The sequence below is a fragment of the Bubalus bubalis genome, chromosome 9 (assembly GCF_019923935.1).
Source record: "Bubalus bubalis isolate 160015118507 breed Murrah chromosome 9, NDDB_SH_1, whole genome shotgun sequence".
In the NCBI taxonomy this organism is placed as follows: domain Eukaryota; kingdom Metazoa; phylum Chordata; class Mammalia; order Artiodactyla; family Bovidae; genus Bubalus; species Bubalus bubalis.
The window spans coordinates 42,705,177-42,722,960 of NC_059165.1; the positions used below are offsets into that span (position 1 = coordinate 42,705,177).

At 40.3% G+C, this 17,784-nt stretch overlaps 1 protein-coding gene across 6 annotated transcripts in view; it reads left to right on the top strand.

Annotated features, from left to right (window-relative positions):
- The window catches only part of LOC102397604 (hepatitis A virus cellular receptor 1 homolog), a 41,205-nt gene that overhangs the window by 13,803 nt on the left and 9,618 nt on the right, over nt 1-17,784 (top strand). For 2 of the 6 annotated variants that reach the window (XM_025292352.3, XM_025292356.3), the window contains exons 5-8: nt 1,186-1,404; nt 9,189-9,407; nt 13,232-13,327; nt 16,763-16,821. In XM_025292352.3, coding sequence (XP_025148137.1) covers nt 1,186-1,404; nt 9,189-9,407; nt 13,232-13,327; nt 16,763-16,821 — 593 coding nt within the window. The remainder of the gene's footprint in view (nt 1-1,185; nt 1,405-9,188; nt 9,408-13,231; nt 13,328-16,762; nt 16,822-17,784) is intronic. The other 4 variants (XM_025292353.3, XM_025292357.3, XM_025292354.3 and 1 more) reach the window with 3 other exon arrangements.

The following is a 17,784-nucleotide window of genomic DNA, read 5'->3' on the forward strand; positions in this document are numbered from 1 at the left end:
ACTGAGAATACTGCTTGTGGGCAAAATAGATGTCCCTTGAGGGAGAAAGTCCACATTCTTGAGTCTACCCTATAGCTTTGGCTCTTGTGCCAGGCACTGTGTTTTGGCTCACTTCTAATTTCAGTTCTTTCTCTGGGTATCTCTGAGGACTTCAATAAGTGGTTTGGAATCCCACAGGATTTCTGATTCTGGAAAGCGCCAAAGTTATTACCTGTGGTTATTATCTCTCATGTAGAAAGGAACCTTAAAACATCTAGTCCATCTTCTAACCAAGTGCATAATGCATTTGTGTTATCTACCGTATGCTCTCGGTATGAGTTAATCTGCATTTAGGATGCAGGTCTTTTGGAAGGGTACTCATAATGCTGACTGACTGAATGGCATTTCTTTGGTAAATAGTCTGTTTCTTAGTTAGTTAGTTAGTTAGATCGGCCAATCAGTCGTGTCCGACTCTTTGCGACCCCATGAATTGCAGCACACCAGGACTCCCTGTCCATCACCAACTCCAGGAGTTCATTCAGACTCACGTCCATCGAGTTGGTGATGCCATCCGGCCATCTCATCCTCTGCCATCCCCTTTCCCTCCTGCCTCCAATCTTTTCCAGCATCAGAGTCTTTTCCAATGAGTCAACTCTTCACATGAGGTGGCCAAAGTACTGGAGTTTCAGCTTTAGCATCATTCCTTCCAAAGAACACCCAGGACTGATCTCCTTCAGAATGGACTGGTTGGATCTCCATGCAGTCCAAGGGATTCTCAAGAGTCTTCTCCAGCACCACAGTTCAAAAGCAAAAATTCTTCAGCACTCAGTCTGTTTCTTAGGAGCTACTATTTAGGTCCTAGTCATACACCACTGAAAAGACAAATGCAGCTTCAGGATCTAGACATCTTCCCCTTACTCACAGATGTTTATTTAGATACATAAATATAATATACATGACTAGTTTTTACAAATTGTATGTCCATACGTCCCCAATATTTATCCTTTCAATGCAGCTGTTTTCTTGTTGTGACCATGTCTTCACTCACTTCTCAGTCAGAGATTCTAGTTGACCAATGATGTGAAGTCCAGGTTCATGGGAGATAAGTGTTCATTTCTGCCTGAGGACAGTCTCCTTGGTTGTATTGATTCACAGGCCCTTCTTTCCTGCAGTGTGATGAACCCTTGCTTTCATGTTGATTTCTAGCTCCACCTATGACAACAGTGAGCCCCAATATCACTTCTGAAAGCACAAGGACCAGTACTACCGATATTCCAAGCACAACCTACACCACTCCTCCAACAAGGAGCACCACCATTCCAGAAGGGGACAGCACTACCACAGTAGTCACGGATACTCACATGACAACGGGGGCCTCTACCTCTGCTCTTCCAATGCCAACACCCACAGACGACGACAAGCCAGGTAAACGGTTGTGCTTCTGAGCCCAGAAGCCCTTAAAGCATTGGATATAGACCATCCTGGGCACAGTGTTAAGGCTGAGGTATAGTTCAGGGTAAGGATTCTTAACAGGCTTCCATATCTGACTTTAGACTTTGTGAACTCCTATCCCTGATAGCTCAGTTGGTAAAGAATCTGCCTGCAATGCAGGAGACCCTGGTTCAGTTCCTTGGTTGGGAAGATCTGATGGAGAAGGGCTAGGCTTGCCACTCCAGTTTTCTTGGGCTTCCCTTATGGCTCAGCTGTGAAGAATCCACCTGCATTGCAAGAGACCTGGGTTCGATCTCTGGTTTGGGAAGATGCCCTGGGGAAGGGAAAGGCTACCTACCCCAGTATTCTGGCTTGGAGAATTCCATGAACTGTATAGTCCATAGGGTCACAAAGAGTCAGACACCACTTAACAACTTTCACTTTCACTATACCTTGTTACATTCACCTTTTGGAAGTACAAGCATATCAGAATGAAGGGGACTTGTGACTATCTCATTCTCAAAGGAATTCATTAATACAAAACAAGTCAGACCACTGATCTTGGACATCTAAGGAAAGGCAGACTTGGCTGAGTTGACATGTTGTTATGAAGGAAAAGTAGAAATGCCAAAACAAGGTCAGGTAAATGAGAATCTGTCCTTACAATGAGCTGTGAGTAGAGATCACTTAATCTATTCTGAGGCCCAATTCAACACTTGAGGAGAAAATTTCAATGAAGATAATATTTATTCTATTTCCTGAGTCAGGAACCAGCCTAACAACTTCTGAAGTATTAATCCACTGAATTCTTATGATAACCCTATACACCATAGGTGTGACTCAAGCCTACTTTATATTTGTGAAGACTGAGACACAGTGTCTAAGTTCATCATTAGGAATCACATGAATAGAAAATGGTTGAGTCTAGATTGTCCCATTAATTTGAATTTGGGGCCTCTCTGCATTCTATCCTGATCATAGAGCATGTATTTGGATGAGTTTGGCCTGATCTGACATCTTCACTGGAAGCCCCTTTATACAATTGCCCTGTCTTTTCAGGGTGTCAGTGACTTACACAGTTTTGCTTCTAGCATCCTTTAATATATTTATGTAGCAGGAAATGTACTCATGCTGTAATAAAGTAAACATCAGATTTAAGGACTGAAGAGATTTAAAATGCACACGTTTGTTTTTTCAATTCAGGGTCCAGAGTTTATATGTCAGATTTCTGTTAGATAAAAGTTTAGGTTTAATACAAATGGAGAATAATTTGACTTATGGGTGGGGAAATAGCTTGCCATTCAGAGGACCCATTTATGATCAAATTTTCTACCTTTTGGATTAAAAAGATAGCTTTTACCTTTGGAGATTCCCAAAGCCTCCCCAACTCTTTGACACTTTGAAGTGACTCTGGAATCTGAGAAGTGACAGAAATATCACAACCTCTTAGCCAAAAACGTCCGATGGAACACATTGATTTCAATTCACTCACATTGAACCATGTGTGTATTCAATTAGGAAGGATCTGAAGGACTGGACTTTGATCTGAGTTTGGAAGAGAGGACTTTAGGTTAAAACTGTGAATTTAGAGTCATGAAACTTTAAAAAAAAAAAAAAAAAAGTTTTCTTCCAGGCAGCAAACCCATTAGAGCATCTGTTGACTTTCTAAATATTGATTTACTTCTTAATAGTTTGTGTCTGCTGAGGTGCATGGATTAGTGCTCCTGGTTTGGGGAACACGTGTAAGTTATGGCCTTTGTTTAAAGCAGAGGTTCAGAAAGAAAGTCTTGGTGTATTTGTCCATCGGACCTCTGCGTGAATAGAACTCACTGAGTATTACATGTATCCTGATAATTTCCCTCCAAGTCTGAGATTACAGTTGAGCTTTACAGGGTAGAAAGGAGGAGAACACTGAAGAAGATCCATTGCAGGGGTATTTGTCCTTACATCCATTCTCTCTCTATGCTGTGATCCTGTCCATGCTGGTCACCTAAAATACTCCTGCACTGGTTGGATGTAAAATCACACGAGCCCACCTGCTTCTTCCCCCCACTGTGTCCACAAATCTCTTCTCTATGTCTGTGTCTCTATTGCTGGTCTACAAATAGGTTCATCAGAGCCATTTTTCTACATTATCTTCTGATTAAAAAGAAATGTATTTTTTAAATAAATAAACAAAAATTAAGTCAGAGGAGCAGTGAAGAAAAGAAAGATGCCCACAATAACCCAAACTAGAGAAAGAAGTTAAGGAAAAAAGGTCTTTCACAGATTTAAGTTGAATAAAGACTCTGATCACCTGAATTTCTTCTTGCCCTGTTTTATTTTCTAAAGTGAGCCACATCCTGTTGTAGATTTGAGCATTGGGGGAAGAAAACAAACAAAAGAGAAAACCAAAATGCTACTACCAGAAGCAGTGACTAAACAAAGCAATGAAAAATTGCACAAAAACCAAAGACTGCTAAGAACAAGAGTAAAGGTGATTTTGAAATATGAAGTCCACGGTGAACTAGTGAATAGAAGACCAATGAGAAGCAATAAGGAAAGTCCAGGTGCTGGGAGCCGGTGAGAGGCACTCCACTCATGGCAAAGGTCATGAGGAAGGAGGCTCGGCATACGCAAAGGCGGGATCGAGCCTCAGGAGTCCCCCTGGATATTCTCGAGCATCTACCCCAAAAAAACCAGAGTCTGCCTACTTTACTGCTTTGTGCTCTCATCTCTGACTTTACTGGGGGCTGTCCCCCACCACCATCTCACTCTCTCTGACAAAGAGTTAACTTACAGCTCCAATTAATAAAGTTCCTGGGCAATTAGGAGTGTTTAAATCCAAACCCCTCAGATAGCTCTCTAACTCGCCTGACAAGTTTACCCAGACTCCTACAGCTATGCATACGATTGTTTACAGTCTCCCAGCCTCCAGAGGCACCAGAAGCTTAAGATATTCAAGTAGCTTAGAGCCTCTCAGAGAGTTAGTAACTGTCAGAATAAAACTAGTAAAAGATTTCATTGATGAGCCAATGCTTGCTGCCAAGTTTCCACATCCCCTGTATTGTATCCTTGAATGTGTATTAATTAATATACTTGGTATGTAGAAAAAATAAGTAGTGGCCTTGGTGTTAGCAACTTTAGACCCTTAAGGTAATAAATTCTTTCCTTTGTTGTAAACCCACTGCACCTCTGCCCTATAGGAATGCAACTTTATCTAACACCTTCAGAGGATGGCGCCAAACCTTAAAATAATTACTCTTAGAGAAAATAAGTCTTACGGTTGACAAATCTTTGTCAAGAGTCATAAAATGTTAATAGGCCTTCTGGCTAGAAGATGATGTAAATCACCTAAACCATTTGTATACGATAAATTTGCAGGAAAGAAACCCTGGTTTTTGATAAGGATCAAAGACTGCTGACTTTGCATGATTTCACATCCCCTATTATCCTCTATGTGTAACTTAGGGTATAAAAGCCCCTGTTGAAAATAAAGCTACGGGCCTTGCTTACCAAAGTTTGGTCTCCCCATGTCATTGTTTCTTTTCACATTCCAGCTAAGTCTCCATCTGGAGCGTGGAGGTCCTCTGCGACCATTTATTTGCCTGGGCTTCTAAGACCCACTCGAGAAGGTGTCTAAGGTGGGACGCCTTCCGCTATTTGAGAGGGCACCTGCAGCCTCCGTGGTCAGAGCTAGCCTGGTGTCAGAGGTTATATTGATTTTCCACGTAAACCAAGCTACTCAGCCTCTTTTCTCCACTGAATTTTCCTACTGAGCTATCCTCATGCTATTACTCTTTATATCTCTAATTAATATATAAATAAATCACTGACGCTGTCTCTCCTTCGAATACCCTGGATCAGCAGGGGCTGGACCTTGGCATCCAGGTTTGGGAACTCTTGTTCAGGCAGCACCACTAACTTGCCTGGAAATTCTGCAGTGCTCTCAGAGGAAGGGATATAAGAATCTTATTAAGAGACAAATGGTCAACTCTGCAGATCAGATGAGATGTCTGATAGAAAATAAAGGAGAGATTTCAAGGAAGGAGAAAGGAAACATAGCCCTGAGAAATCCCAGTGAAGTTTTTTGGTGAGAAATGAAAGATGAGTTAAATAACACAGGATATCAGTGCTATGAAAGGAGTGACCGGAGCACAACTGCAGAAGGAACCAGGGTATCAGGAACATTGGTTTGTGACTCTTTACCAAGACTCAGACTTTGGACAGTACTTTGCCTTAATGTAACCTCAAGAACTTGGATATTCTTAGTTTATTTTCTGTGCTGGTTAATATGTGCATCTCTCTGGAAAGATGTGTAGATGGATAATTAGGAACTTGAATAAGGTCAGGAAATCCAGATTGGGGTTCTTGTGAAGGGAGTGTATTAGTGCCAGCTCCAAGGCCCTGCTCCACAAACATGAAATAGCACTGGTATGAACCCAAGTTTAACTGGGTGTCCTTCTTAACATGCATGGTTGTAGGCTTTAGGGGATTTCTCAGAGTATAAAAAGTGAAATAATTCTGTCTATTGTTAAGCTCTCCACATCATCATTTAGAGCAGATTTATTAATAATAATAAAATATCTATATGGCAGGGTAATATATCATGGCCATCCTTGAATTTTTCTCTAAGAAAGTGTCAAAGAGTAATTCCTGATTTTTGTTTTGTTATTTTTGTTGGCAGTGGAAATTTTCCTATGCAAATTACACATGAATCTTCCTTTCTTGTCCCTCGTTATGCCCAAAACTTTTCTTGTTCCAAACATTATGAGCTAAAAGGAAATATTTGTGAAATTAATGTTTCTTTGAGCACAGAGAGTGCAGTTCCTCTTGACAGTGGCTTGCATTGCTGCCGTATTGAGAAGAGAGGGTAGTTCAATGACATAAAAAACATCCTAGAGTTGTGTATCAAGACACGTGAGCTTGTATTTCTACTTACTTTGATCACTTGCTGTGAGCTTCCATGGTTTTTTGTTTGATATAACTTCTTAATTCATTAATAAGGAAAGAAGAGGTTCCTATAATCTTGTTTTCTAATCACTCTTGGGATAAAATAACTTTATCTACACAAATAACTGTATTTGTGTAGAATGAGGTGTTAACACTAAACTTGATTCAAGACCTTAAGCTAGAGGAACTTCCCCGTCAGAAAAGACTGCTATCTCCTAAAGCAGTCCTTCAGTAGTGCTAGCTGGTTCATGAAAAAGCATTCACTGTTCCACAATGAGATATAGCAAACATTTTTATGGAGCTGAATTTATTCCACTTGAACTGTCCTTTTCTCTGAGATTATTTCTTAATAGAAAATTTAAATATCCTTTTCTAACATTTTAGGACTTACAGAGAATTTCACATGTATACAATAGGCGATATAATGTCTGGTCAAGTATTTGTATAATTTGGCTTTAACAGGGGCCAGTTCAGTCTTGTTGCAAATACATTGTATGGGCCTTTATACTATATAGTTTCACCTCTTCCTTCTGCCTTGTCTTGGATTTTTTGAAGCACATTTCACACCATATCACTAAATTACTTCTTTAAAATTAAAACGGGCTTATTACAATATGAAAACACTTGCATATCAATAAATGTTCACTGGTACTTTTTAAGAATACTGTGAAATAAAAAAATCAGGGAAGTTTACATTTTTCTATCTTGATGTAGACATCCTACTTTTTCTTACCTCTTGATGAAAGGACAAGGTTCTTCAGGATTTCCTGGTTTCTGGTACTCTTTCCTAATGAATGTTCTCCCACAAAAGTCTTCTATTGAAAATAGAACACTGTACCCAGGATGTCATAAGTTATGTCTCTTTTTTACTTTAAATGAATTTGATATTGCAGTCTTCCAACTTTGTACTCTGTGTCCTTGATGAAGGCAAGTAAAATAAGGTCAATTCTGATGCAGAAGACACTGACTCTAGGGAAACTGCCTCTAGGAGTCAATTAACGGAAGCCAAAGAGGCTGACCATAGAGACGTGTGGAAAAGAGACAGCTTGTGAAGAGATCATTTTTGGGGTTGTGATATTATATGATTGGTCTAGCTGAATATATTTTTAAATGACATAGAAGGAAATTAGGGAAATTTTTTAGTGCTCAGAAATCTTTAATACATGAATATTTACAAATTCACTGCCCTGTCCAGAGGGAAACCAGTCCATAACTGAGCCAAAGTGACTCTCTGCCTCCAATCCAATTCTTTGCTTAAGTTTTCTTGCACGTTTGACAGGATGAACTTTTCAACCTTCTGTTAAGGCTCTTCCTCAGCATCTTCTTCTACCCTTAGCTTCCTAGCTTCTTCCTCAGGAAATATTTACCACCAAGGAAGACAGTTAGTTAAAAAAGCCAAGTAGATTTCTTCCTTGTTATAATCCTTTGGTCAGATTTTTTTTGCTTGCTTCCTCTTTTTGTCTAGATTAAATTTCAAAAAAAAAAAAGGAGGGGATTTGGGTGTGCTTTTCATCAAAACCTCTGACTACACTTTTAGACTTGGGTAGGCACGAAAGAGGATGAGACGGCTGGATGACATCACTGACTCGATGGACGTGAGTCTGGGTGAACTCCAGGAATTGGTGGTGGACAGGGAGGCCTGGTGTGCTGTGATTCATGGGGTTGCTGTGTCGGACATGACTGAGCAACTGAACTGAACTGAGGCAAATTGTAGCTCTAGGACCAGATCAGATTGTAAAACAGGCTCATCAAAAGTTTGATAAAGTTTTATTGAAACGCAGACTCAGCTATTCACGTATATACTATCAATGGATATTTTCACACTGACAGATCAGAGCAGTTATCACTGAGATCACAGGACTCCCAAAGACTAAAATATTTACTAATACCTTGTACATAAATACTTGTTGAAAAAAATTTTTGTTCTTGAGGGAAAAATTGGCTAGTTTCTAAATTAAGCTGACTTGAATTCCACAAATGAATTTTCATGGCAGTTGTCTCATATTAAAGAGACTTGATGTTCTAATTTATATTTTGTAGAGTTGAAAACTGAGAATACTGCTTGTGGGCAAAATAGATGTCCCTTGAGGGAGAAAGTCCACATTCTTGAGTCTACCCTATAGCTTTGGCTCTTGTGCCAGGCACTGTGTTTTGGCTCACTTCTAATTTCAGTTCTTTCTCTGGGTATCTCTGAGGACTTCAATAAGTGGTTTGGAATCCCACAGGATTTCGGATTCTGGAAAGTGCCAACATTATTATCTGTGGTTATTATCTCTCATGTAGAAAGGAACCTTAAAACATCTAGTCCACCTTCTAACCAAGTGCATAATGCATCTGTGTTATCTAGCATATGCCCTTGGTGTGAGTTAATCTGCATTTAGGATGCAGGTCTTTTGGAAGGGTACTCATAATGCTGACTGACTGAATGGCATTTCTTTGGTAAATAGTCTGTTTCTTAGGAGCTACTATTTAGGTCCTACCACTGAAAAGACAAATGCAGCTTCAGGATCTAGACATCTTCCCCTTACTCACAGATGTTTATTTAGATACATAAATATAATATACATAACTACTTTTTACAAAGTGTTCAGCACAAATCCCAGGTATCATTGTTTTTATGTCCATACGTCCCCAATATTTATCCTTTCAATGTAGCTGTTTTCTTGTTGTGACCACGTCTTCACTCACTTCTCAGTCAGAGATTCTAGTTGACCAATGATGTGAAGTCCGGGTTCATGGGAGATAAGTGTTCATTTCTGCCTGAGGACAGTCTCCTTGGTTGTATTGATTCACAGGCCCTTCTTTCCTGCAGTGTGATGAACCCTTGCTTTCATGTTGATTTCTAGCTCCACCTATGACAACAGTGAGCCCCAATATCACTTCTGAAAGCACAAGGACCAGTACTACCGATATTCCAAGCACAACCTACACCACTCCTCCAACAAGGAGCACCACCATTCCAGAAGGGGACAGCACTACCACAGTAGTCACGGATACTCACATGACAACGGGGGCCTCTACCTCTGCTCTTCCAATGCCAACACCCACAGACGACGACAAGCCAGGTAAACGGTTGTGCTTCTGAGCCCAGAAGCCCTTAAAGCATTGGATATAGACCATCCTGGGCACAGTGTTAAGGCTGAGGTATAGTTCAGGGTAAGGATTCTTAACAGGCTTCCATATCTGACTTTAGACTTTGTGAACTCCTATCCCTGATAGCTCAGTTGGTAAAGAATCTGCCTGCAATGCAGGAGACCCTGGTTCAATTCCTTGGTTGGGAAGATCTGATGGAGAAGGGCTAGGCTTGCCACTCCAGTTTTCTTGGGCTTCCCTTATGGCTCAGCTGTGAAGAATCCACCTGCATTGCAAGAGACCTGGGTTCGATCTCTGGTTTGGGAAGATGCCCTGGAGAAGGGAAAGGCTACCCACCCCAGTATTCTGGCCTGGAGAATTCCATGAACTGTATAGTCCATAGGGTCACAAAGAGTCAGACACCACTTAACGACTTTCACTTTCACTATACCTTGTTACATTCACCTTTTGGAAGTACAAGCATATCAGAATGAAGGGGACTTGTGACTATCTCATTCTCAAAGGAATTCAGTAATACAAATCAAGTCAGACCACTGATCTTGGACATCTAAGGAAAGGCGGACTTGGCTGAGTTGACATGTTGATATGAGGGAAAAGTAGAAATGCCAAAACAAGGTCAGGTAAATGAGAATCTGTCCTTACAATGAGCTGTGAATAGAGATCACTGAATCCATTCTGAGGCCTAATCCAACACTTGAGGATTATATTTATTGTGAAGATAATATTTATTCTGTTTCCTGAGTCAGGAACCAGCCTAACCACTTCTGAGGTATTAATCCACTGAATTCTTATGATAACCCTATACACCATAGGTGTGACTCAAGCCTACTTTATATTTGTGAAGACTGAAACACAGTGTCTAAGTTCATCATTGGGAATCACATGAATAGAAAATGGTTGAGTCTAGATTGTCCCATTAATTTGAATTTGGGGCCTCTCTGCATTCTATCCTGATCATAGAGCATGTATTTGGATGAGTTTGGCCTGATCTGACATCTTCACTGGAAGCCCCTTTATACAATTGCCCTGTCTTTCCAGGGTGTCAATGACTTACACAGTTTTGCTTCTAGCACCCTTTAATATGTTTATGTAGCAGGAAATGTACTCATACTGTAATAAAGAAACATCAGATTTAAGGACTGAAGAGATTTAAAATGCACATGTTTGTTTTTTCAATTCAGGGTCCAGAGTTTATACTTCAGATTTCTGTTAGATAAAAGTTTAGGTTTAATACAAATGGAGAATAATTTGACTTATGGGTGGGGAAATAGCTTGCCATTCAGAGGACCCGTTTATTTTTGGATTAAAAAGATAGCTTTTACCTTTGAAGATTCCCAAAGCCTCCGCAACTCTTTGACACTTTGAAGTGACTCTGGAATCCGAGAAGTAACAGAAATACCACAACCTCTTAGCCAAAAACGTCTGATGGAACACATTGATTTCAACTCACTCACATTGAACCATGTGTGTATTCAACTAGGAAGGATCTGAAGGACTAGACTTTGATCTGAGTTTGTAACCGAGGACTTTAGGTTAAAACTGTGAATTTAGAGTCATGAAAGTTTATTAAAAAAAAAAAAAGTTTTCTTCCAGGCAGCAAACACATTAGAACATCTGTTGACTTTCTAAATATTGATTTACTTCTTAATAGTTTGTGTCTGCTGAGGTGCATGGATTGGTGCTCCTGGTTTGGGGAACACGTGTAAGTTATGGCCTTTGTTTAAAGCAGAGGTTCAGAAAGAAAGTCTTGGTGTATTTGTCTATCGGACCTCTGCATGAATAGAACTCACTGAGTATTACATGTATCCTGATAATTTCCCTCCAAGTCTGAGATTACAGTTGAGCTTTACAGGGTAGAAAGGAGGAGAACACTGAAGAAGATCCATTGCAGGGGTATTTGTCCTTACATCCATTCCTTCTCTATGCTCTGCGACCCTGTCCATGCTGGTCACCTAAAATACTCCTGCACTGGTTGGATGTAAAATCACACGAGCCCACCTGCTCCTTCCCCCCACTGTGTACACAAATCTCTTCTCTATGTCTGTGTCTTTATTCAGTTCAGTTCAGTTCAGTCACTCAGTCGTGTCTGACTCTTTGCGACACCATGAATCGAAGCACGCCAGGCCTCCCTGTCCATCACCAACTCCTGGAGTTCACTCAGGTCCATCGAGTCAGTGATGCCATCCACCCATCTCATCCTCTGTCGTCCCATTCTTCTCCTGCCCCCAATCCCTCCCAGCATCACAGTCTTTTCCAATGAGTCAACTCTTCACATGAGGTGGCCAAAGTACTGCAGTTTCAGCTTTAGCATCATTCCTTCCAAAGAAATCCCAGGGCTGATCTCCTTCACAATGGACTGGTTGGATCTCCTTGCAGTCCAAGGGACTCTCAAGAGTCTTCTCCAACACCACAGTTCAAAAGCATCAATTCTTCGGCACTCAGCTTTCTTCACAGTCCAACTCTCACATCCATACATGACCATTGGAAAAACCATTGCTGGCCTACAAATAGGTTCATCAAAGCCATTTTTCTACATTATCTTCTGATTAAAAAGAAATGTATTTTTTAAATAAACAAAAATTAAGTCATAGGAGCAGTGGAGAAAAGGAAGATACCCACAAAGACCCAAACTAGAGAAAGAAGTTAAGCAAAAAAGGTCTTTCGCAGATTTAAGTTGAATAAAGACTCTGATCACCCGAATTTCTTCTTGCCCTGTTTTAGTTCCTAAAGTGAGCCACATCCTGTTGTAGATTTGAGCATTGGGGGAAGCAAAGCAAACAAAAGAGAAAACCAAAATGCTACTACCAGAAGCAATGACTAAACAAAGAAATGAAAAATTCCACAAAAAACAAAGACTACTAAGAACAAGAGTAAAGGTGTTGAAATGTGAAGTCCACGGTGAGCAAGTGAAAAGAAGACCAATGAGAAGCAATAAGGAAAGTTCAGGTTTGGGAACTCTTGTTCAGGCAGCACTACTAATTTGCCTGTAAATTCTGCAGTGCTCTCAGAGGAAGAGATATAAGAATCTTATTAAGAGACAAATGGTCAACTCTGCAGATCAGCTGAGATGTCTGATAGAAAATAAAGGAGAGATTTCAAGGAAGGAAAAAGGAAACATAGCCCTGAGAAATCCCAGTGAAGTTTTTTGGTGAGAAATGAAAGATGAGTTAATAACACAGGATATCAGTCCTATGAAAGGAGTGACTGGAGCACAACTGCAGAAGGAACCAGCGTACCAGGAACATTGCTTTGTGGCTCTTTACCAAGACTCAGACTTTGGGCAGTACTTTGCCTTAATGTAACCTCAAGAACTTGGATATTCTTAGTTTATTTTCTGTGCTGGTTAATATGTGCATCTCCCTGGAAGGATGTGTAGATGGATAATTAGGAACTTGAATAAGGTCAGGAAATCCAGATTGGGGTTCTTGTGAAGGGAGTGTATTAGTGCCAGCTCCAAGGCCCTGCTCCACAAACATGAAATAGCACTGGATGAACCCAAGATAACTGGGTGTCCTTCTGAACATGCACGATTGTAGGCTTTAGCGGAATTTTAAGTGTATATGAAATGAAATAATTCTGTCTTTTGTTAAGTTCCCTAGTTCATTATCTAGAACAGATTTCTCCGTGATAATGAAATATCTATACGGCAGGGCAATCCCTCATGCCCATCCTTGAATTTTTCTCTAAGAAAGTGTAAAAGGGTAATTCCTGATTTTAGTTCTGTTATTTTTCTTGGTGGTGGAAATTTTCCTCCATAAAATTGAATCCCATTTTCCCATTCTTGTCATTCTTGTAGCTTCTTCATCTTCTCCCACGCAGACTACAGGAACCCAGTCTACCCGCCCACATAAAACAAATGTAACGCACTCACCATGGCACTCTTCCACAACAGGTAACTTCAGTGTCTTTTCAGAACAGCTGGGAGCTTTTAAATTTTGATAGATATTAGCCATTGTTAAGAGCACATATTCTGAATTAAGACAAGTCTGAATTGAGTGCCAGTACTGATTACTCCAATTAGCTATGCAACTAGAACAAATATCTTACCATCTTTGAATCTGTGTTTACCCTTTTGGAAAATGGATTGAATGTTACTTACTCTTACAAGGATTAACTGAGATAAAAATCTTAGGGCACAGTTAAAATGTAAGTGATAGAGTGGCAATTATGATTATTACTTAGAATGTCTAGAAGTATGTTTAACTGAATACATAGGAAACTTATCTGACCTGAAAATGTTCACATGCATATCCATATTTTTCTAAATTAAATGGACCAGCTTTGTTTTCAACTTATTACTTGGCTCACTTCCCTGGACAGAGCCTTAAAAGTATTAAATACAAAGTAAGCTGGTCCAGACCAAATTAGTCACCTGTTTATGTTTCCTCCAGAAACTACACAGAGCCCTGAGGCTCCTCTGCTGCCTTGTCGAGCTTTCATTCCATGTGGGCCCTTTGAGATGGGTTGAGGACATGGACACCAGCATCACAGAGGCATGCCCCACTGAGATTCTGCTATTCCACCCCTTAAGTATTCCCTATTCTCCCTAATTTGGGCAGCTCTATATTCTTTGGGATGTACGATTTGTCTGTCTTTCCTGTGATGGAGAAAGATAATGCTGAGTCCTGTCATCTTTCCCAGCTAACTCTGTTACCCATAGTGGTAAATTTGGGGAGTGTCACATGTGAACCCCTTTGTAATGCAGAATTGGCTTGTGTGTCCTTGCACCTGTGAAGCATCCAAGCAAGGTTAGGCTTTGCAAGACTCCTCATGCATATGACTCATCAGGAGTTGCTAATCTGTAGCAGACACCAAGTATGGCCTACCTTTTGCCAATCATTCAAGGAAACTCTTAATTGAAAATGAACATGCAGTGGAATCCAGAATGCTGCTGCCACCGCCAAGTCGCTTCAGTCGTGTCCAACTCTGTGTGACCCCATAGACGGCAGCCCACCAGGCTCCACTGTCCCTGGGATTCTCCAGACAAGAACACGGGAGTGGGTTGCCATTTCCTTCTCCAGTGCATGAAAGTGAAAAGAGAAAGTGAAGTTGCTCAGTCATGTCTGATTCCTAGCGACCCCATGGAGTGCAGCCTTCTAGGCTCCCCCGTCCATGGGATTTTCCAGGCAAGAGTACTGGAGTGGGTTGCCATTGCCTTCTCCAGGGACTCAGAATGGGACCAATTTAAATTGGGATTAGCTAATAGTTACATTTGGTTTTGAAAGTGGAATCCTTGGTGTGAACTCAAAATCAAAAAGAAAGCAGATTAAAATACAGATAAGAGCAGTTGGAGCAATTGCACCCCACACTTTTAGGCTAAGAGGAAGAACAAAGTAGGAAATGGGAAATCATTCTCTAAAATATGGCACTACCACCTGGTCAAGTAGACTTGGCAGCATGGAACAGACATTGCAGCAGCTGTGTCCCCACGACTTCTGTGACTGCTGCTGTCTTGACAGCATCTCTGAAGCCCTTCAGGCAAATCCTCACAGTGCCCGAGTCACACTTCAGTGAATTAAAGCCTCACAAAGCAAGCAGTGTTAGTCTGGAAGGAATTTTGGTCACCATATGGCCTGCCACCTACCTTTTCAGACAAATGTGCCAATAAACTGTTGTACGTTATTTCACTTAATTCTTTCAGGGCAGGTTTACTTCTTGCCATTGCCAGACTGGGAAGGACCTTTAGTTCTGCTTTGGAGCCAAGCAGCTTCCAATTCAACTGCCCGTCCATGGCAGTTTCAAGCTGCACGCCCATGGGCAAGTTGTTTCATTCCTCACTGCAATTTTGTAAGGAATGAAGGACAGGATATTTGAAAGTCCATTGCATGGTGTCCACCCCACCCCCTCCATTGCTCCTATCATTATATAACAACATAATAGTATAGATAGTATAGTTGATATTTTTCTAATATGCTATTAAGCACCTTACATTCATCATCTAATGTGACTACTTTCTGAAACAGGTACTATCAACAGCTTGCAGTTCAAGGTTACCCAAGTTAGAAAATTATACATTTGCATGCATACATATGTAATGTACATGTAAAGGACCTTAATCAAGGTCACATTGGTAAGGGACATTGTCAACACTGAAGTCAAATTTTATCTGACTCAAATCCTTGGTGTTTAAAACATCACCCATTCTGTAGAGTGCTTAGTATAGAATAGATACTCAGTAAAGAGAGAATTCTGTATTTGACCTGTAGTTGCTTAGGAGGGTCAACAGTATATGTTCTGTGTGACAAAAGAGATATTTCAAAACACTATTAAAATCTGAATATTCAAAACTTTAAGACATAATATGTATATGGATACTACTTAAAACTTTAATATACAAACACATTATATTACAGGATATTGTTATATTTATGATATATGTTATCTCAGCCCCAAGTCCAACATAGGATAACTATATACATATATATATAGTATATATATAAATATATACACACTATATACACTATATTTGTCTTGGGGGCTGACATAACATGTTTTTTATAGCACTTTTGGATCAATATCTGGGCATACTGGCACATAATGTAGGAGTTGGATACCACCTGTTCGGGATATCTTAGTGCATTTCACTCATATTTTAAATGTAAAACCAATGTAACATCCATTTTGCACAGGGTAGTTCTGCTCTTTGGTATGCAATGGCTTCTGAGCACTTCATTGGCAGTTGTGAAAAATCTGACTACCTACCTTAAATGGTAATTTTTAACCTAGCTCTGAGAATGGGCCACTATGTCTCCTTGAAATTGTAGGTAAACTTTCTGTGAACCTGCACCTTTTTCCATAGAGACAAAAAAGGGTTTCATTTTGGAAGGGACCATGATAAAATGCGGAGAAGGCAATGGCACCCCACTCCAGTACTCTTGCCTGGAAAATCCCATGGACGGAGGAGCCTGGTAGGCTGCAGTCCATGAGGTCGCTAAGAGTCGGACAGGACTGAGCGACTTCACTTTCACTTTTACTTTCCTGCATTGGAGAAGAAAATGGCAACCCACTCCAGTGTTCTTGCCTGGAGAATCCCAGGAACGGGGGAGCCTGATGGGCTGCCGTCTATGGGGTCACACAGAGTTGGACACAACTGAAGCGACTTAGCATCAGCAGCAGCAGCATGATAAAATGGTTAAGACGCACAAGTTGCAGGTTAAATTAATAAAAGTCATTGACTTGGTATAACTCTTGCAGTGCCTACAGTATCTGGCCATATGATTATTCAACTTTTCTCATTCATTACCAGATGACAATGTGAATACATTGGTGTTTGCAGTGAAAATTTAATATTTCTTTATAATTCTAATTAATTTTCCTTCTTGTTTAGCAGGTGGGAATCACACTGTGATAAAGCTTCCAAGTGCTGTTTGTTGTAGCATTCAAACTGTAAGCATATTCCTTTCTATTTTTTTATCTGGGTTCACTTGTATGTCTCCCTGGAAGCAAGTTACATTTAGAGATTATTATTTGTAAAGCTAGACTAGTCCACAGATTGATTCTTTGTAATCCATAAAACAAAGTAAGAAATGAATCTGACTCTTAAATAGGGATACTTTGTGCTCAGTTACTGGGTCATGTCTGACTGTTTGCAACCCTATGGACTGTAACTTTCCAGGCTCCTCTGTCAATAGGATTATTCAGGCAAGAATACTGGAGTGGGTTGCCATTTCCTCCCCGAGGGGATTTTTCTGACCCAGAGATTAAACCCACAAATTTTGAGTCTCCTGCATTGGCAGGCAGGTTCTTTAGCACTGAGCCACCTGGGAAGCCCAGAGATGCTTTAATTAATTTAAAAAGTTTTATATAGATGCACTAGTTTGTTAGAAACACCTGAAAAATGGTATACTCTACATACACACACACACATGACACAAACACGTATACACACCCACTACAGACTTTCTCCTGGCCAGAAAATCAGGGAAAAAAGAAAGAATTAATTCAAGGATAGTGAGTAACATTACTACCAAGGAAGACTGTGATCCTTGTTAGAGAAATAACATGCCTTGAAGTGATGTGGTGGAATGGGACCAATACCAACCCAAAATTTTATGCCAATGAAAATGTGCTTGCTTAAATATATGCCCCTAATATCTTTTTCCAAGTTATTTGTCCTTCTAGAGAGAAATTTTGAGGCCACGGCTAAGTCTTTCTATGTATAATCCTCCCCGTATGATGACTTATTAAGGTCCTAAGGTCTTGAACAACTTTGTGATTCTGTAGGATGTTCTCATACATTTTCACAGTTAGCTTGAGAGAAAAATCTAAGGAGTTCTAGTCTCATGAAGTTCATCAAAGCCTCATCTTTGAAGAATTCTTTGAAGAATTTATTAATAGGTTGTTTTCTTT